General features: G+C 36.4%; 1 protein-coding gene across 1 annotated transcript; it reads left to right on the top strand.

Moving 5' to 3' along the window:
* The first annotated feature begins 625 nt into the window (after positions 1-625).
* SPATA1 (spermatogenesis associated 1) lies at positions 626-21510 on the top strand. The gene is made up of 13 exons (XM_015813413.1): positions 626-779; positions 4937-5043; positions 7441-7558; positions 8675-8728; positions 8821-9157; positions 9895-10104; positions 11181-11328; positions 11680-11740; positions 12399-12522; positions 14638-14763; positions 14991-15169; positions 18817-18915; positions 21406-21510. Exons 1-13 carry the CDS (start codon positions 660-662, stop codon positions 21508-21510), a joined length of 1788 nt encoding a protein of 595 aa, XP_015668899.1. The 5' UTR covers positions 626-659.

Raw genomic sequence — 21510 nt, 5'->3', positions numbered from 1 at the left:
GATATTTTAATTGTTATTGTATTCCTGAAATCTGTTAAAAATTCTGTGGGAATTTGGTTGGGTATTAAATAAACAAATACACGCCGAGCCTGCTGGAACCAGAATATTGTGTTTAAGATTGGTTGGTATTCATTCCTGTCTAGTCAAGTATACATTTTAAGGAAGCTATAAGGTCCATTTTAGTCAATTGAATTAAAGCAGATATAATTACTGCTGTTATTGAAGAGAAAGAACAGAAAACAAGCAGTAAAACTCTTAATTCTTCATAGTACTGAGTAAATATTTATATGGAGTTCTGATCAAGGCTTTTCATTCCCTAAATTGCACTGCCCAGATTATGGAACAGTTGTTGAAACAGGGACCTTGATGTAAGCAATACAAGTAAAGCAGACTTTGATTACTGCAGCAAATCGCAGGTGCACAGTCCTGGCTAGGTACTTCATTGTGTTACTAAGGTGATTTTACTTACACAGAGGGAGTGGTCACCTCAAAGGTGGTTCAGCTCCTGTATTAGCAAATGCTTGGCTCCTTTCAGTAAACAAGAAACAAAAGTTTCTGCCCTGAAGCTATCCCTGTTTTATATCCAAATTTGCAGGATATGGAAACAATTCTAAAATATGGAATATTGCAACTTAAATACCTATAGGAGTTATCTTGATATGTTAAATAATACTTGGAATTCAATATGTGATTTAAAAAACAATTCCAGACTTTCGCATAAATCAGAAATGACATCAAGGAATATGCTGTCCAATCAAAACAGACCACGCACTTCAGAGGTAAGAAATAATGGATTGTAATAACCATTGATAAATTTTATGTATGCTATACTGCAATATTTTCTGTTGTTGGTTGATAAGAATAGAAATATATAAAGAAACTTGTTAGATCTTTCAAAAATGGAATTACATATAGGTTAAATGTAAACTATAATAATTAATATTTGAAAACATTATTATTAGTATTTAGTTATGCTAATTACAGATATAGGCAGTGATCAAGATTTTACAGTTTTTAATCAGGTGATTACCATAATTCTCTTCCCTCCAGATTGCAAGAACAATTGGTTTCATAGCTGTTCTTTTATTTGGCACCATTTTAACTTTTAAGCACAGGGTCATGGTCCTGCAGTCAGAAATAATTCAATTAATATGGCTGCACCTGCTAATAGCTACATGCAGGAATGATTCCATTGCTCTTTGACTAATAGAGACAAAAATATATTAGAAACAGAATGTCATAAGTGTCAGGTTCTCTAGTACCGCACTGTGAGCAGTTGCCCTAAATTGCTGGATCTGAACCAGCACTACTATCAGTAAGTATAGTACAAATATGCATACTAAAAAGAATAGCTTCTCTGCAATGTCAAATCTATGTTTTCCTAATTTAAGTAAAGAATTTATGCAATGAAAATAACACCTAGATAAGGAATAGGGATTATATGATTGTTCTAATATGATTGATCTACAATTTGCAGTACTCTGCTAGCAGGATCAGTGAATGGATTTTTAAAGTTGGTGTTCATCAACAACTTGACCACAGATTTCCTATCCTTGATAATGGACCGAAATACAGGCAATAACATTTCTAGTGATACCAGTTTCAAGTCTAAGGAAAATACATACGGTATTTTTAAAAGGATTGAATGAATGGAAGAGTGGTGTTTCTATCTCTTTCCCTGTGTCATCTTCTGAATGATACCAAAATAGTTCAGTGATGATAATTTGCTTAAACAGCAAAAAGCATATTTAGGAATGATTTATCTCAGGAAGATCTGCACCTCCTTTACAGGGATATAATCACATCTGATCGGATGACAGTGGTATCACTTCATTAGGAATGGGATGCAGTTCAGTCTCATTTGGTCTACTGTGTGATGTACATATGTTTGCCATAGAGACAATTCTGAAATTTCAGCTAGACCAAAATGTAGCAGTTATTATTAATTGCTTTTACAGCTTCAGGAGTATATAAGCATTGCTTTTAAGTCAGCATTTTGATTGCTGGTAAGAATCTACATGAAAGATAGTGGTTCTGAAGTTGAAAGCCTTGCACAGTTTGTACCTGCGAAACCTGAAGGATAAAATAAACTACCGTAATTGTCAATTATTAATAGTTTTTTTATTCTCTACACCTGTGGAACTTCATACCATTAAGAAAGTTGAAAAGAAATCAATCAGAACTAGCTGGGATGCTTTCTCCTTGTCACGTTTCTGGCATGAGACAAAAGCTGTCTCTGTCCTCCAGCCAAATCCAAAACAGATTGAATTTAGATACACAATTGGCATAATCCAGAAATATTAAAGTGGACCTAGAACGGTGATGGCGAACCTTTTAGAGACCAAGTGCCCAAACTGCAACCCAAAACCTATTTATTTATTGCTGGGTGCCAGGTGGGCGTGGCCCACTGGGTGGGCATGGCTGTGGTGGTCATGGCAGAATGGGTGGGTATGGCCAAGGTGGGCATGGTCACCGCAATGTTCCTCATGGGCAGGGACTCCTGTGGGGGCTGGACAAGGTTGGGGGAGATCCAGGGGGTCTCTGGTGGGTGGGACAGTGGGCAGAAGGCTCGTCCTCCGACGTGAGGAGAGGCGAGGCAGGGCGGGGGTGGTATTGTTGCAGGGCAAGGCGATGCAGGGGCCAGGGCGGCTGCTGCCTGACACCATCGGCCCCCGCACACAGAGGCCAGCGAGCGCAAGGGGGCAGATGGTGTCTGTCAGCAGCCACAGCCTGCCGGCCCCTCAACCGGCGCACTCTGGGGCTCCGCAGCCCGCTGCCAGCAGTTCAGAGAAGCCGCCTCTGAGCTCGACAACCGGCCGACAGCTGAGGAGGCGATGCAGTGGGTCATGCCCTGGAAAAGGAGAGCAAGCGAGGCCAGGAGGGACGGGACGGGGGGGAGGGAAACCAGCCGTGCTGGGATGCATCCGGCCACGTGGGACCTCGGCGAGTTAACGGGCGGCTGCTTGAAGAGGGATGGTTGCCATCTCTGGGGCATAGCGCGCGTGCCCACAGAGGGCTCTGAGTGCCGCCTCTGGTACGCATGCCATAGGTTCGCCACCACTGACCTAGAATATCAGCAAAATCACAGGACTTTGTCCCAAAATGGAATATGGGGACAACGGCTAGGAATGATCCAACTTGATAGAGCTCGAGGAGGGATTAAAAAAAAAAACCACAGACATACCTCTAGTGGTCTCTGAGCCTAGTTATTGCAGACATTTCATTATGCAATAAGGTGACAACATCAGTGCTAGTGAATGGAAGGTTTCCTCCCTGTTTATATACCGGTATACTAGCTTGCCCTACCAGCTTTGGTGGGAATGTGGGTTTTTTCCTTGGTAGCTCCTTGATTAAGGGTTTTTATTTTTGTTTGCTTGTTTGTCCAGTGGTCCCTGCTTATCTGGGTGTGGTCCCTGGAGGGCATGTGTTTTGGTCTTTTTTCTTTCCTTTGCTTTCCTTTGCTTTTTGTTGTATCTATTGAATGGCATATAAATGTAGTTCATCTTATGTGTCTATTGATGGCTTATTTGTCTCAGTGCCAAGCTTCCAGGAATTCTCTAGCACTTTTGGATTTGGCTTGAAACTGTAGCTGAATCTGTCCAGGTGTTGAAAAATTAAGAACTGTTCAGTGTGCCTTCTGAGTGTTACTTGATATTTATAGATGTGCTATGCTGATGTTCTCCCTGTCTGTCCTATATAATGGCTGTTACAGTCCTTACACTGTATGTTGTAAACCAGTGTTTCTCAACCTTGACAATTTTAAGGCATGTGGACTTCAACTCCCAGAATTCCACAGCCAGCAAAGCTGGCTGTGGAATTCTGGGAGTTGAAGTCCACATGCCTTAAAATTGTCAAGGTTGAGAAACACTGTTGTAAACGACTCCTGTTTTTTCTTCTTGGGCTACTGGATCTTTTGGTTTACTTAAGATACATTGGAGAGCTTTAGTTGGTTTATGAGCTACGGCAGGGGAATGCGGGAGGGATCCGCATTCTCCATTAAGCAATCTTTAAAAAAACTTAAACAGTATGGCGGCGAAAATCCGGCAGCGGGGGAAAAAAACCCTGGTGTTTTGAGACACCAGACTGGCGTGCATTCCAATCACCTTGCTTGCTGCAAAGCCAAATTGGCATCCTCAGGCCGCTCCTTCCAGCCCATTTCAGAGCCCGTCCAAAAGTGAAAGGAATGTTCCCACCCCACCCAGTCACTGCAGAGCTTCGTTTCCAAAGACCCCCTACGCAGGCTTCGGACAAACCGAGATCTGGGACTGAAAAAGCAGCAATGGGAGCGAAGGGGTGTTCAAAGGAAGAGGAAGAAGGAGAAAGTGGAAGAGGTCACTACTGAACAGGCGAGGCGTGACAGGTGTCGGGGCATGGTAGGCCTGGCTGCGGGGGCCCTTCAGCACGGTAAGCAGGGAGCATAGGGCAGCTGCCCCCCTCCCCCACCTGCCTTGTGGAAGTGCCCCCACCTCCTCCCCTGCAGGGAACCGGTTATTAAATTATTTGAATCTCACCACTGCGTCCATCAAAGTCAAAATGAATGCAAGTGATTCCAGTTCCATATTGGCCACAACAATATCAGGTGGCCCATATTTTCAATTGTCAGCTTGTATCAGTATTTATCTCTGACAGAATATTTTATTTGCTGTCACCCAATATCTTTGTATACAATTTATACAATTAATCCCTTTTTACAAGTTTTACAAAAGGTTCACTTTTTATATGCAACTTGTCATTTTTGCATGCAACTTTGAGCTGAGAGAAATATTTAAACATTAAGTTCCAAAATTATATGTCCATTTATGGCATGATATTCCATTTTCATAGTTTGCATCATTTTGCTTAAGAACAAATCATTACCATATATTGTCAGATATTATCTCCATTATTAAAATTGGCTATGCTGAATGCTAAACAGTTTCTTTTTACATATTTTTAGCTTTTAGAGCTGCATGTATTTTATGTTCCTGAAGAAGTATGGAATTTCAAGTTGAATACAGTTTCTATAGAAGTTATTAGCAAATTCTTTTCAGCTGGATTTATAAGGTGAGATATAATAAAATAATAATAATGGGTGACTTTCAGTGAGTCACTACTCTCTCAGCCCAATCCACTTCACAAGACTGTGGGGAAAATAGAAGCAGAGGTATTAGGTATGCTTGCTGCTTTGAGTTATGTATAAAAAAGGCAGGATAAAAATCAAAAAAATAAATAGGCTTGCCTTAATATTTAGCATTTCTTGTAACTATTTAGCAGTTGATTAAAACACCTACCCAAAAGTTACAGCTCTTCAAAGAATAAACATTGATAAGGAATTTCTATAAATCTTCTAACTTTAGAAAAAAACAAAAACTGCTTATGATAATTTGAAATCATGAGCAAAGAAACTGGCAAAAAGGAAACTTTGATCTCCATGCTGAAACTCTCATGCAAATTGTTTTTATATGGGAAACATATAAAAACAATTCTATATGGGAAACATTCATGCATCTTGTATCTTCTTTCATAGAGAAATAAATTTTGAATGGAATGGAAAATATGGAAGGCAAGCAAACTCTTTGTTCATTTTAGTCATTGCTTATGGTAAAAAAATGGAAGGATGTTGTAATTTATAATATAGCTTTATGTAACTAGGGAGACTTTATTTTCATGGCATTATTTTTGAATTATTGCTCTTTTCTTTGTAATTTATGCTTTGATAATTCCCATGCAGAGAAATTAGCACATCAAATCAATATTTTTGGAGGGATACAAATATTTTCATAGTGGTGGAATGTTCTGATATTGAATAAATATTATATTTCACTTGAACAATATGACCATTTCTATAATATACCATTTATAAAACTGGTTTGCATTGACACAGTTTAAACATTTCCACAAAGAAAAAGGAGCATAAGTTGCTTACCAAGGACACCAGTTTCTAACAGTTTTCTGATTATACAAGAGTATGAGAAAATTTTGCATGCTTTATGTACACGGCAACTAAGAACATTTGTACCACTTTATACTGACTTGTGTCCACCTCTCAGTATGGAAATGCAGCCAATCCTACTGAAGACAAGAGCTAAAATTAACCCCCAACTTGCGGCTATCCTCAATTAAATTAATAGTTGTACGTTCGGAATTTGCACACATGTATTTATTATTCCAAGATTCTAATCATTTTTAGCAGTTATTGATTTGTAGATCAGAACCACTGAATATCATTCTTATGTGATTCATTCCTGCATCATTAATTATAATATAGTGCATAGGATATAAAAAGGAAATATTGATGTAATTGTTTACAAAATTACTGAGAATACCAGAAATTTTAGTACTGATGCTATTTAAAAGTGAAATTAACAGCATCATCTCAATTATTCATAATTCTCCTCCAGCCAGGAGGAGGACTCAAGGCCATTCAGAGGGGGTCAGACCTTGCCCTCTTGAGTTTACCTAAAGTCCAAATTAATTCCCCACTTGAGCTCCCTTCCTGAATGGTACGATTGCTCTCCCATATAACCTGAATGAATCATTGGGAATAAAGAGTTGTATTTCATACTTCTGCCATTTCCTTTTGTTATAATCAATTTTTAGAAAATTCTACATTAGGAAATCCACAGTAGTCATAGAGGTCTATGAAAAATAATGTAAGGATCAATAATTAATCCATAGGTAGACATTTGATGAGATTATCATGTATAAAAGGATTTTTTTGATACTTGTTTTGTAAATAGAAACATTTAAGCTTTTAACTGAATTTATAAGAAAACAAAATTTAGTTTTTAATTTTGATTCAGGTTATGGCAATAAACATGATTCATGAAATGTAAAGCTTCATGAAATGTAAAGCTTTTTATTATTAATACTTTTTATCCTGCCTTTTTTATATATAGCTCAAGGCAACAAGCAGACCTAATACCTTTGCCTCTATTTTCCCCATAACAACCTTGTGAAGTGAGTTGGGGTGATAGAGAGAAAATGGCCCAAAGTTACTGTACTCAGCCAGCTTTGTGCCCAAGGCTGCCTAGAACTCACGGTTTCTTGGTTTCTAAGTCAGCACTTTAACCACTATACCAAACTGGCTTTCTATCTTATCATATCAAACCACAGAGACCTTACTGTGTCAATTTAATCGTAAGAGGGTCAGTGATAGCTGTAAGCAAACAGGTACACATCCAAAGAGTGTTGTACCTACACTACTTTATATTTTAGATTTTCTTTTCATTATTTCTATATAAAAGTGAATAAGACTTAATAAAATTGCACTGCAATCTTGAATGCTGCTAAAAGTTCCAGTTCCCTTATAGGGGTTAATATCTCAATTCTAACATTCGGGTGTCTTCTATGTATGTTTTATTCCCTTTATATTCCCACCTCTCTAAAACTAAATGCTGTACAATATGAGCATTATCTTATACTCCATATTAAATGCAGCAATAACATCTGATGTTCTAGGGTGTCACCTCATATGACATTGAAAATATTAAGAGAAAACCTTGGAGAGTACTTAGGTGAAGAAGCAGTTGTAGATAAGTATGTCTTTCTAAAATGTATTGGAGAGAAACTTGTGGTGGTAAGTATTTCATGTTTCTTGCTGATTGTCCTATAGGATTGCTAACATATACAATATAATCAAGAATCTCACTTGAGAACAAAACTAATAATATGATATCTATGTACATAATATGTAAAACTTACATACTAAACTTCTATAAAGTTGCATAATATAACTGCAAGAGCATTTCATCAATTAAGATGTTCTAACTAGTCTGCAGAGGAAATGAAAAACCTAAATGACCTAAAGGTTTGTTCTCATTTAAAATGCTGCTTTTCTATGAATAGTAAAAACTTCCATAAGTACCATGAGAGAGGCTGAAAGATTATTTAAGCATCCTATAGCAAAATCCCTATAAAGGAAAAACTCTTACAAGAGGAGGGCAAAGAGTGGGGAGCAGACATTTTGTAGGTTCCAAAGATATGCTCCCAATTTGCAAATTATAATTTGCTGAAAACACATGCCTTAGAGTTCCTCTGCAGGTTTCATTTATTTTTATACATTTCAAATCAGGCTTTTATAAATATAAGCATCCCTTTGAGAATGTTGAAAGTGCTGCATAAGATTTGAAAAGCAACTCTGCAATTAAATCAGTATAAACAAACATTTGTGGAATGCGACTTATACTGGGCTTTAAAGTTTTCCAAGGTATTTTTTTTTCTTTTAACAAGCTTGATGAAATACTTTTTATTTTTTTTAAAAAAAGGAATGAAGGTTACATAAAACAGTGCATTAAACAATCACATTGAGAAAAATAAAATGTGAAAACTAAAATTAAAAATCAATAAAATAATGGAATAATGCTAAAAAGTCTTTCTAAACAAAGAAAATCTTATACAAGTATATTTTACAATGATCTATGATTTTGTGCTAGCTCTTGAATATGACATTTAAAACAAAGTAATGTTTTATGATTGGGATGTAATTTACTGGAGAAGAAAAGATGTCTACTGCAAAGGGTCTTCCACCCCTTGTTCCTGGTAAATTTTTGGAGTTTTACAGAACTTCAGGAGAATGAGGCAAAATTGTATTTTTATTCATGTGAAATTGGAACTTTGCCCAATTTCTATAAATAACGGTGATGGGACAATTGGAAGCATTTTGATAATATTGCCTCTGTTGTAATGTTCCAAGGTGAAAACAAAACAAGAGATGGAACTGAAGCTGAAATCATTTGCTCCTCCGAATGTATGTACAGTATATTATAATTATTTCAATTTTAAGAACAAAGCTAAATTTTTTGGTTCTTAGTTTATTTTCTACCATGTTCCATATTGCAGGCATTTCATCCAGAACTTTATTTGTTACCAGGAATAGAGAGTATTTATTCATCTTTGTCATCCACTCCAGAGAAACACCATAATAATCCAGAATATGTGCTTACATCTGCATCATATGAAAGACCACATAGTTTAATTTCTCCCAATCCTGATATTTATCAAAACTCAACAATGTTGAATAGCTCCTTCAAAAACAATCTCAGTCAGACTCAGGAAAAAGCTGATTTTGGTGAGTGGAATGAAAAGGAAACTATTCCAGTTCTACATAAAAAGCAAAGCTCTGAGCAACAAAAGAATGAAAGTATTCAAGGAAAAAGTAGTTCACAACAAAGGAAAGGTGAGACTTTGGAATTTAAATAGAATCCTATAAAAGTCAAATTATAAATAAGATAATGTTGTTTTGCACTAATGGGAGGAAGAGTCATCGTAATTTTTCAAACAAGATATATCTAGTTTTGCTATTAAATCTACAGCAATATTTCCTGTTTTGCTTTCTTTGGTTTCAATTCCCAAAATTCCACTTCTGTATTGCATTTATAGCACAGAGATAATTGATTAAGATGAGCTCCTGGAAACTTGGATATCTCAGGATTTTCTAGCAACATGTCAATCATTGAGCAATGGAACTTTTGGATTGCCTTATGTTTATATAATTTATAATAATTTCTGGCTGTGTGCGACATCTCTGCCATATTACATAAGCTTCTTGGATTCACTTGCATTTTAGTCTTTTTTGTCTGTCTATTAAGTGTATGATGAGAACATGACAGAAGATAAATAAATATACATATATTTGTAAACATATTTGTTTGTTAATCTGATCTGATTGTTTTATCTTTCTCATATATTCTAGAAAATAGGATATTTAAGGGATTTGTCTTATATTTTATTAATATCATGTCTTTAAATTATAAATAAATATAAATGTGTATATACTTTCTATATTAGAAAGTAAAAAGTGGTTTCATGTAATACAATCAAAATGATCTGGTCTTATATTGTACAGCACTCTGAAGTTTACAACACTGTCTATGTCAATTTATGTTTATTAATATATCATTGTGTCATTTTAAGGCAAAATCAGTTGTAACATCAACAAAACAGAATCTGTTCCATCCTCAAAACAGCACCCTGCAAAGAAATCAGCACCAGTGAAAATGTATCAGAAAAAGACTTTCAGCCCAACCCCAGAAAGCCATAATATTCCAGGAAAGGATGAAAAATACAGAAAGACAGTCACATCTCCAAAGATAGATCAGAACAATGAAAAGGAGGAAAATACTGGTATTTCAAGTGGAAAAACATTTCATTACTTGTTGATGCGAAATAAATTCTTTGAATGAATGGATCTAGGTTTTATACGAGGATAGCTTTACTGGAAATATACTTAGGTGACCTTAAAATGAGACCAAGTTAAAAAATTGAAGTGACAATTTCTGCTCTTGATGTAATTGAAAAAATAGATTCTGTAGATGACAGTGGTATAAAAAAATGAGGAAAATGCAATCCAGGAAATAGTAAATTGATAGCTTAGATTCAGCCAGCATCCCAATTCCTGGTTGTTGCCTCCTTCTGTGCTGCAGGGCTGGGCTCTTTTTATTAAAACATATTACCGGTACATGCTTTAACTATTTGTTTTTAACACTTCTTTATCTCAGAATTTTGTCTTGAACAAGTTACTCTAGTTCTCTTGTAAAATTCCTGTTAAATACCACATTTTATCAAAAGCAATGCTGCTTGGAGGACTGGAAATAGCCACAAGTGCATGCTTTCCTTCCTTCCTTCCTTCCTTCCTTCCTTCCTTCCTTCCTTCCTTCCTTCCTTCCTTCCTTCCTTTTCCAACTTTGCTCTCTAATTTTAAATGCCAGTTTAATTGCTTGCAGTGGTATCAAAACAGAGCAAAGATATGATTACATTTAATTTTCAGTCTGTGAGTTGAGATTGTATTTTGAAGTGGAATGGTATCAGTAGTTTGGGGTTTAGATCTAACCAAAACTGTCTGGTTTAAGTTATAACAAACTAAGGCTAGTCTCTAGTCTAGAGTAACAGAGAACTATAAGACAATTAATATAATTAGGAAGGGAGCATATAACACCACAGTATATTTGTGATCTTTCAAATCCAGATGTGGATAGCATGTATCTGATGAGAACTATATCTGCAAAAGCTTCCAAATTCAGAAAATATGTGGAACTTGGGGAACTCTCATTTATTCAAAATATTGGAAGTAATTTTGTTTTGGTGACTACCAAAAAGTAGCCAATTTTGCTCTGTATTAAGGCTATTGGCAGTTGACATATATTTGTACATATGCATACACATTCATGTAGAGACAGGTAATACTTTGACCTTTGTTGCAGAAGAGGTTTCTCTTATGTTGGACACAAATATGGAAAATGGAGGGAATTTAACAGGAGTTGAAAATGGAAAGTGTACTACTACTGCTGATTCTGGAATCCCCAAATCCTTGGAAGACCGAGACATGACATACTCACCCAAGAAGAGGAGGTAAGGAAATATATATGCTATTTCTTCTGACAGTATTCAGTGTCAGTCATTGAAGTCACATTAAGAACTTCTAACATATTGAATAATGGAAAAAGCTAGCTCTTTAATTAGCTTTCAGATAAACATAATTAAGCATGAGAACTAGTTCATCTAGCTTAATTTCCTGTGTATGAGGTTAATGCAGCCTTGGAATACTTGCTCTTAATCCAGTTTGTCACCAAGAGGCTCTTCCAGTCTGATTTCAGTATCTTATTTTTCAGATTAATAACTCAATCAAAACAACTTGCAACCCCAACAGGTTTAATCAGAGATTTCTTTCTAATGTAGCTGTTCCTTTGATCTCATCTTTAGCCAACAACATGCTGGAATTACCAAGACTGCTGCTGACCCTGGTAATGTGCAGAACAATCAGGTATGTTCCCAGAGGAGTCTAGCACCACAACTGAGTTGGTTAAAATGGTTTGTTAACACATTTCTGTCACTTGGGTTGAATGAATTTTGTCTATTAAGATTCATTAAGATTTGCTGCAATTACATATAACTCTTGGGATTAATCATTTCATATCTAGCCAGTTTCTGAACTAATTTGAAAGCAATGTTTTTAAAGTAGGACATACATTACAAGCAGTGAGTATTGTCTGCCTCTCTGTGTGTATATAATATAATACATGTATATAATATAGATATAATAAAGTATCAGATAAGGGACAGAATAAGCCTATGCCTGTTGGCTTAGAACTAAAACGCTTTGGACTACATTCGAAATCTAAAATAAATTAGGCACTCTTAACGTTTAAGAGATGTTTAAAATGTAAAAGTTTGCTGTAACTCAAGACACACTTACACACTAGACATTTTGACACCCCAGGCAAAGTCATTTTCTAATGCCTCCTATGGTTTGACTCATGTTCTGTTAGGATTGTCAGAAAGGTTCCCTCTTGTTTCTTTTTTTCTTTTCTTTTCTTCTTTTTTTTTTGAGTTTTCAGCTTTACATGTATAATTTTTCAACCCCAGAGTTCTTATCTCCTAAAAATAACAATGAATACTGACACGTTTTTATTTGATCCTAGGCTGATGGGAATAACCTAAATGACTCTGCATATCCTAGTCACTATCTTTCCCCTCCTACTCCACCTCTTCTGGCTGTCTCAGTAAATAGAGCTCAACTTCCTCACAAAGGTTTTCCAACAGAAGGTGAGGAAATCTGTCCAAGACCTCTCATGAGGTTAAGGGTGTGACAAAAGGTTTCAGCAGCAGGGATCATAGGGATTTTGCCCTCTTGCCTTTTAAGAAGGAGATCAGGTTTGCTTGAAGGCAAAGAAAGCAATGGCGAGTTTTCATATATCTCCTAAACATAATCAAAAAGCCTCTAAAGGGTCATTTGTGATTATCAGCAGTTTTCTTAAGATAGCGTAATTCATACCTTCTTTTTGTATAAATGATTTCTGGAAAAGGCTAAATGGGTATTTTTATTCAGCTACAGAATTTGTCTAGCCCAGTGGTGTCGAACCAATGGCACGGGTGCCAGAGGTGGCACTCAGAGCCCTCTCTGTGGGCACGCGCGCCGTCGCCCCAGTCCTAGGCCTTCAGCTGGGTTTTATAAAACCTTTTCGCTTTAGGCCTCCGCCGCCGTGTGCAAAAAAAAAAAAAAAGGTTCAATCAGTCAATTTCAACTTCTCGCGGGGAAAAAAAAGATCTTGCAAAGTTGGAATTGATTGATTGAACTTTTTAGTCCCACACAGTCTGCCATTACCACCGCAGCCACGCCCACACAATGGCCCATGCCCACACAATGGCCCACGCCCACCAGGCACTCGACGATGCTTAAGTGGGTTTTGAGTTGCAGTTTGGGCACTCAGTCTCTAAAAGGTTCGCCATCACTGGTCTAGCCACTATCTCCATGCCTACCATGCACAGGATATTGGAAGATAAAAATTCTGATAACTATATCACAAAGAGTTTGCTGCCCTCTTGTGGTACTCTGGACTTTTGCAACTCACATACAATTGCCCTAAAAAGCATGTTACTTGGAGTACTTCTATTCAGGATTGAAAACTTTGTACGTACTCCATCTGCTGAGGGTTTTTTTTCTTTATTCTCGCTTCCTTTACCCCACCAACTGGGCCTCATTCTGTGTCTACTGACAACAACCACCATTAACTGGATTGTTAGTTTTTCTCCCTAAGATTATTGTCTCCTCTTTTTCCTCCAAGCCCAACAGTAATTGTGAATGGATAGCATTTTGAATAATGAGCTATCCAGCTCATTATGTATATAAGATTAGCACAGGTTTCTAGGAATGACTCTTACATAGTTTCTATTACTTTTTTTCAAAAATAAAAATATGTTCTTCAGAGAGATTGTGCAAGAGACATTTTAAGAGTATTATTATCAATTTAGGCATCTTTTAAAAGTGCTTTTTCAGGTCTTTATTACTTTGCTTACAGTTTAGCTACAGAAGTATATATATTTAGTATGTGTGTGTATGGATTTTTCATAAGTTTTTAGTTTTTAAACATTTTTATTGTTAAAAATTAAAAGGGAAAGACACAAAATAGGAGAAAACTGAAGAATAGTTATATATATAAACATTATAAAAGGAGTAACTAGTAACATATTCTCCCCTATTCTTCCCCTTGTGTCTCCAAATGCTGACCACAGTTCAGACAGCTATATTTTACACTGAACACTTAAGATTGTTGCTAGCTTCTGTTTAAGTTCTACAAACTATAATTCAAAGGTCTAAATTTGCCTTGCTGTGTAATATGTTGTACGTAAAGAAACCATACCTATTTGAGTTTGACTAAACTTCTATTATGGATAGATATCATCAGTTTTGTTGCAATGTATATTGCAACATATAGTATTCTCCAATTTTAATCTAACCTAATAGCATCACAAAGCTTACCTTTTCCAGTGTTCTGCCACATTTGTTCTTGCAGAAGTCAGTATATAGATTTTTTTCATCTTTAATTCATGATTCAAAGTATGGGAAAAAATTCTTGATAGAATACAGGGGTTTGGACACTATCATTGTTCCTTCATATTATCTGCTGAGTACTGTAATCTGTTTATGTAGATTCCACATACCAGACAATTGCATCAAATGAAAATACACAGATATTTATCTTTTCAACCCCACACCAACCTTTACATCATTCTTTGGTCGACTTAATTTTATTTTATTGTAGTGGATCAACCCTGTGTTGACCAATAGAAGAATGACACATTTTTACTTTAATTTTATTCAGAATTGTTCTCATTATTAGCTTTTGCATGTATGATAGTATGGGATTTCTTCTTCCTCAGGCCATGAATTACATAAGCAGCTGAAACATATTAAGATAGAAAGAAGACATCTGGAAAACACTAGAGAGGAACTGGTTAAAAAAGTGAAAAACTTGATTGAACAGCACAAGCTCAGGAGATGCCATGGTATGTTCTAGGTTAATACATCCAATTTTTTTCATTGACCAACAACTATAAAAACTAATGCTGTCCAACATCAAGTCTGAATTTATAAAATATATTTTTTTTTACTTTTCATTATTGAATCAAATATATACTTCCCTGATTCTTTAACTGTGATCTCTGTACATTCATTTAGAATAAATTATTGAGCTGCTATTGAACTGCATAGAATCCTTTTTTTAATCTTGCAGTCCGTGATTCCTGGAAAAAAAAATATTTTGAAATGAAGAAAGTCACAGTTTTCTCAGAGGAAGCTTTAAATAAATTGCAGGAAAATATAAAACTACACCACCAAAAATTATTGAGGCAGCTAGAAGCTAGAGATATCAAGAAAAAAAGAAATAATTTAACACAAACCACCAATTCAAAGGTAATTAATTTTTTTTAAATTTTCCTTGCCCATAAAAACTAAGCTTTATCCATCAGTACAGCAAATCTTGGAATCTTAATGATGATACAGTTTTAAACAGATTGCTAATATATTTGAAAAATGCCTAAAGCAAAATTTGTGCAAAAATTAAACTCAGCTCATAAAATGACTATATTTATAGTCTAATTAAGATTTAACATAAATTATTATAAATATATCACGATCCTAATTAATAAAAAGAAAGTTCCATTGGCAAGAACGAAGAATATTTTGCAGATTCTTTTCCCTTGAGTTGAATTAGTGTTACAAGTTGCTAAAATGATTTAAATCCTCATTCTCGTTATAACATGATATACCTATGATCTCTTTCTTCCTAGTTCAACAATAAAATTCATGAGAATAAAGTTTAAAATTAATTAAATACTTCTCATATGAATCATGATCTCTTAATATCAAGAGAATTTGGTTAATTAGTTTAAGAAATGTTCTATCATTTTTTCCCACCTAGTAAACTTTCTCCTATTGCTAAGGTTTTTTTCCAGCTAAGTCACAATTTCATATATCCAGCTGTATACCTTATACTGTATTTCTCTAAGGAGGATACTGAAAACCTACTTTGTGGTGTCTATTCAGTCCTACAGATGGATTCAATATCTTCACTAAACTGTAGAACTTTCTAAAGTTTTAGTTAAGATTAACAGTAATTCTTTTACTGTTTCTTTAGTAAAGAAGCAAAGTTCTCTGAGTGAGGGATAAAATATGTCAATTCCATTCAGTTTTGTTTTGAGCACAACAGAAAAAGAAGCATAGATTGCAGTGAAACTCTCACTATGTGAGAGGAATTTTCTGATTTTTTTTTATTAGTTTGTGTCCAGTATTTCACAAAACGATGTTGTAAATTTAATTTTTTTAAATGTAATTGCTATGTTTTAAACATCTATGTTGTTTCTCTTTTGTAGCTTTAACTTAAGTAGGTCAAATATACAGTGGTCTCCTTGTATCTAATATATATGTTTCTAGACTGTGATAACTAGGAAAAAGGAGGATTGTTTAAGAAGACTTCAAGTACTAATAGCAGCAGAGTCATCTCAAAGTTCACTGGATCATTTTGAACTAGGATCATTTTTAGCACGTCATAGTTCATTAGTTCATTTATAGTTCATATAGTGCATTTATTAATTTTATGTGCCATTGTCTCCCAACAACTCTGGGCAGTTTGCATTTGTTAAAAACATTTAAAAACAAAGAACAAGACAAAAACAAGAGAAAAGAATAATGACGACAAAGGAAACAAACGTGGAGAGGAACAAAAAGAAGAAAAAAGGGCATCAGTTGTTCTTGCCAAAGGCATGTGTTATATCTTGCATCCAAGGAAATTGGCCAAAGCTTGTGTAACTTTGGCCAAAACAAAGATTAATATCTTCAATAAATATTAAGGTCACAGACACAACAGTCACTGAAATCTAAAGCACACACTTACCAGAGTTAATATAACTTTTAAAGGAAACACTACCATGAGAATGTGGCAAATAAATAAGAGAACAACAATAAATCACTGTACGATAATAACTAAAAAACAGTTAAAATTAACTTTGCTTTTGAAAAGTTGTTAAGAAAGATATGATGGCTCAGTTTCAGAGATTCTTACAGGAAAGACATTATCTAGACTCCTGCCAGTTAAGATTCAGACTCAGTCATGGCACACCAATGGATGACCTTGTCAGAAACTGACAATGAAGCAAGTATCTCTCCTGAGTCAGTTGACCTTCTCTATGGCCTTCAATACCATTGATTGTGGCCTTTTACTGGACTGCCTGTGAGGGGTGGGAGTAGGAAGCACCATTTTGCAATGATTCCATGGGGGCAGCATTCAAGACTTTGGTTGAGTCTGCGGTACCTCAGAATTGGCTGCTTTCCCCCGTGCTATTTAATAACTACCATGTTTCCCTGAAAGGAAGGCCTACCCCCAAAATAAGCCCTACATTGATATTTGGGGGTGGGCCTACTTTAAACCCTACCCCAAAAATAACCCCTAGTTTTGGGGTGAGGCACACACCTAAAAATCAAGCTAGGGCAGGGGTGGGGGGTTGGAGCTGCCCCCCACACCCCGCACCCACTTGCCTTGCAGCCAGCCCTCTCCTCGCTGGCCCACTTCTTCTGCGGAGTTTTCTCAGCCAGGCCTGCATTTCTCAGTCACAGGCCTTTCCGGAAGGCCTCTGCAGCCAAGAACTGAGCTATGGATTCAATCCATAGCTCAGTTCTGCAAAACCTCTGCAGCCGAGGACCGAGCTATGGATTAAATCATAGCTCAGTACTCGGCTGCAGAGGCCTTCCGGAAAGGCCTGACTGCAAAATGCAGGCTGGAATGCCACTGCAGAATGAAGCTGCTCCTTTGGCCACAGAAGAAGTGGACTTGCTGGGCGGGCCTGTCATTGACGAAGGTGAGTAAGACATCCCCTGAAAATAAGACCTTGTGCCTCTTTTGGAGGAAAAAAAAAAAGACCCGGTCTTATTTTCAGGAAAATGGGTATATGAAGTTGGGGAGGGGGGATCATTTATTGGTTTGTAGTGAGTTGTCATCAGGATGCTGATGATACTGTACATTGCCACCCCAGGTCAAGCCAGGGGTGCTGTTGAAAGCTTAAATTGATGTCCAGATATTATCTGTATGGCGCAAACTAAATTCAGATTAAATACCGGTAAATTGCTAAACGTAAATAAATTTCTAGAAACGTTGATCTTGGGGATTATCCTAGTTGAGGTTGTGCTGCCTGCAAAGAAGTTGTTGTGCAACTTGAGATCTGCCTGGACTACAGCTACTCCTTAAACAGAAAGTAGAGGCTGTGGGCAGGATTTGCCCAGCTTTGGCTGGAGCATCTTTTATATCCATATCTGGACCAAGACACCAGGGTTAGTAATCACCATCTAGTTGGATTGTTATAATGTACTCTACATGGGGCAGTCTCAGGCAACCTAGAAGCTACACCTGATCAAGAATGTGGCGGCAAGATTATTTGTGGGCCACTCTCATTTTTGCAAGATTACATTTTCTCTTTTTAAAGAAAATCTCTCATTTTTTTTATAATGACAATTTCACAAGAGACAATCAAATCCATTTTTAACTGGCTAAATCTAGACTGCCCATAGCAAAACAAACATTTAAATACTGACCTAATTTATTGCAGCCGATGAGTGGAAGCATTGCTCTACTCTATGGTCAATCCATCATCTTATGTGAGATACAGTATATGGAGATAGTAACTATATTCTTCTGAGGAAGGATGACATTCAGCAGGGGTCTCCAACCCCTGGTCCGTGAACCAGCACCGGTCCGCAGCATGCCAGAAACTGATCCACGCAAACAAAAGAAGCCCCCATCCGGGGGATGCAGGTAGCACACGAAACCATGTCCCCTCCACTCCATGGAAAAACCTCTCTCCACAGAACTGGTGCCCAAAAGATTGGGGGCCTCTGATATAGAGATATTTAGAGTGTTAAAAGACTTAAAATATATTTTAAAAAGAAACTCATGGAGAGTGTCTAGGCATCAGTTTAACTTATATTACTAACAATTATATCACAGAATGAGTGTATTGTTTATATATGAAGTTATATTCTAAATCAATTTTGGGGGGGTTGTTTGACAGAATAATGTAATAATCCAGATTACAACCCTGGAGCAGGAAATTGACCAGCTAAAGAGAAAGCTAGACAATGCCAAAATGAAGCTTGTCATAGAAATTAAGGTACTGTACTAATTTATTACACGTGTCCTTGCACTTATACACATACACATATACACACATATAGTCAGTGAAGGCAGGAACAAATCAAAGGTTTTTTTCAAGACTGGCCTTGCACAATTGGAAATCAAGGAAAATAGTAATAGTTCTTGAAACATATTTTGAGAATGAAGCATAAAGGGCTGACTTCCAAAGTGTACACACTCCAGTCAAGAAATCTTAATTACGGTTTGGGGAGGGGACGGTTACTTGTTTGTTTGTTTTGGTTACCAGTTACCAAAGTGTTGGGCTCTGTGCACATGTGCATTTCTTTGGTTACATTTAACAATGTTCCTGCAGATGCCTATCACTGTTCCACACCAGGTACTTTGTTTTGGTTCTCAGAAGAATCAGTTTCATCTAACGCTACTTGTTTCAGAAACCCACACAATAGTATTACAACAGTAAATTATATAGCTATACAGAAAAACAGTTCCATTTTATCAATGGCTTGGAGTAATTGATTCCACATTTGCTTTCGTAAATGCATACATTGAATCAACTGGTTTGCTTTTGAACATACCACATATAGGCTTGCACTGATAATTTATAAAAGGACTAAGAAAAAATAAAAGAAATTAAGACTAGAAGATGGCTTTGTTTGTGGCATGGAAAAATACTGGTGAAAATTGCCATAGACACTTGTATATCACTGTTTCATTCATCAACAGTAACTTAAAAACTTCTTGTCCCAGGATCAGTCTATACATAAGCTGTATCTCTATGCCAGCCATAAGGACCCTTTGAAAAGACAAATATTGTACCTCATTGTAGACTATAGTAGTGCATGGAGGATAAGGCTCCAGCAACATGGAACACCAATGCTGTTCTTATAACCTTCAATTATTAGGATTTTGAAATTTCTGATTAATCCTGCTGATAAAATTTTGCAACATTTGAAGCTGTGGGGACATTACTATCTTAATTTAAAGATTCCATTAATCTGAAAGCTGAATGTGCAAAAGAAGAGAAATTCCTTTTTCTGTGGTATATCTAATATTGTGAACCTGTATTGTCATGCCCCAGCATATAATTTATGTGTGTGTATTGTTGTTGCTCTATAGCCCCATCTAGTGGTATAATGCCATTAATAGCCATTTCAATACATCTTTCATATGTAGATAAACTTATACTGCACAGTAGGTTCAGAGCATATTTGCACATAATTGTCATATATTAACAAATAATTGTACATTAATTGTGTATTAATAAACACTTATTCCAATGGTTTTGAAACTATGATTTGGAAAGTTGTTATAGATATCTCAGTAGAAAGATGATTGGCAGTTAACAAATGACCTTTACTTTGTCATTTATAGTCCTGTCATTCAAACCAATCATATTACTGAGTTCTTCTCAAACTGAGTCCTACAATTCTCATCCTCCTGAGGTAGCACAGCCAAGAACGCCTTACACATTAGTAAGATCTTACTTCCAAATTGCCTTTGTGCAGATATAGCAATGGGAGGCTAAAATCAGAAACAAAAGGCACGAGTGCTGTTGCTCCTTCTTGTGTATCAGAAAATCCTTCACAAAGCATACTTTTTGGGAGGTTTTATTTGCTTATAAAATAACAGAATTACAGAGTTGGAAGGGACTTTGGAGGTCTTCTAGTCCAATCCCCTGCTCAGGCAGGAAACCCTATGCCATTTCAGACAGATGATTGTCCAATCTCTTCTTTAAAACTTCCAGTATTGGAACACCCACAACTTCTGGAGGCAGGCCATCCCACTGATTAATTGTTCTAACTGTCAAGAAATTTCTCCTTAGTTCTAGGTTGCTTCTCTCTTTCATTAGTTTCCATCCATTGCTTCTTGTCCTGCCTTAAGGCGCTTTGGAGAGTAGCTTGACTCCCTCTTCTTTGTGGCAACCCGAGTATTGGAACACTGCTATCACGTCACCCCTAGTCCTTTTCTTCATTAAACTAGACATTCCCACTTCCAGCAACCGTTCGTTATATGTTTTAGCCTCCAGTCGCCTAATCACCTTCATTGCTCTTCTCTGTACTCCTTTTTAGTAAGTTACACATTGAAGCTAGTGTACAATCATAATAATTATTTTAGGCATTTGCCATAGATACAAAAACGATATGAATAGAAGACTGAGCTTTGGAAATCTGTAATACAATCTACAGCAGTGTTTCTCAACCATGGCAACTTGAAGATGTGTGGACTTCATCTCTCAGAATACAACACAATACAAATTCTTTATAATTATAATTGAGTGTAGCCAATTTCCCATTTACTTCAAATCAAACATGATTCTTATGTATATTAAGATCCACCATGACCTGAGGCATTAACATGTTTCAGAATGCATCATACTGTAACTGGTTAGGCTACAAAATTTGAAGACCAAGATTGTGCTTCTTAAACCACATAAAAGTTGACTCTTATCTATAAAATAATAGTTGTAATTTAATTCTTCCTGTCATAATCTCTGGATCTTTTGTAGATGAAAAAACAAGCAACTTCTGATTTACAAGCGCTGAAGGCAGAACTGGTGCACAAGAAGGTTCAGTCATCTTTAAGATTTCTGTCTGGAAAGCAACTATTCTAG

This window comes from Protobothrops mucrosquamatus, unplaced genomic scaffold (genome assembly GCF_001527695.2).
Source record: "Protobothrops mucrosquamatus isolate PMUCROS unplaced genomic scaffold, P.Mucros_1.0 scaffold155, whole genome shotgun sequence".
NCBI classification, from domain to species: Eukaryota; Metazoa; Chordata; class Lepidosauria; order Squamata; family Viperidae; genus Protobothrops; species Protobothrops mucrosquamatus.
Note: the sequence above shows the minus strand (reverse complement) of the source record. Positions and strands in the feature narration are given on the sequence as shown.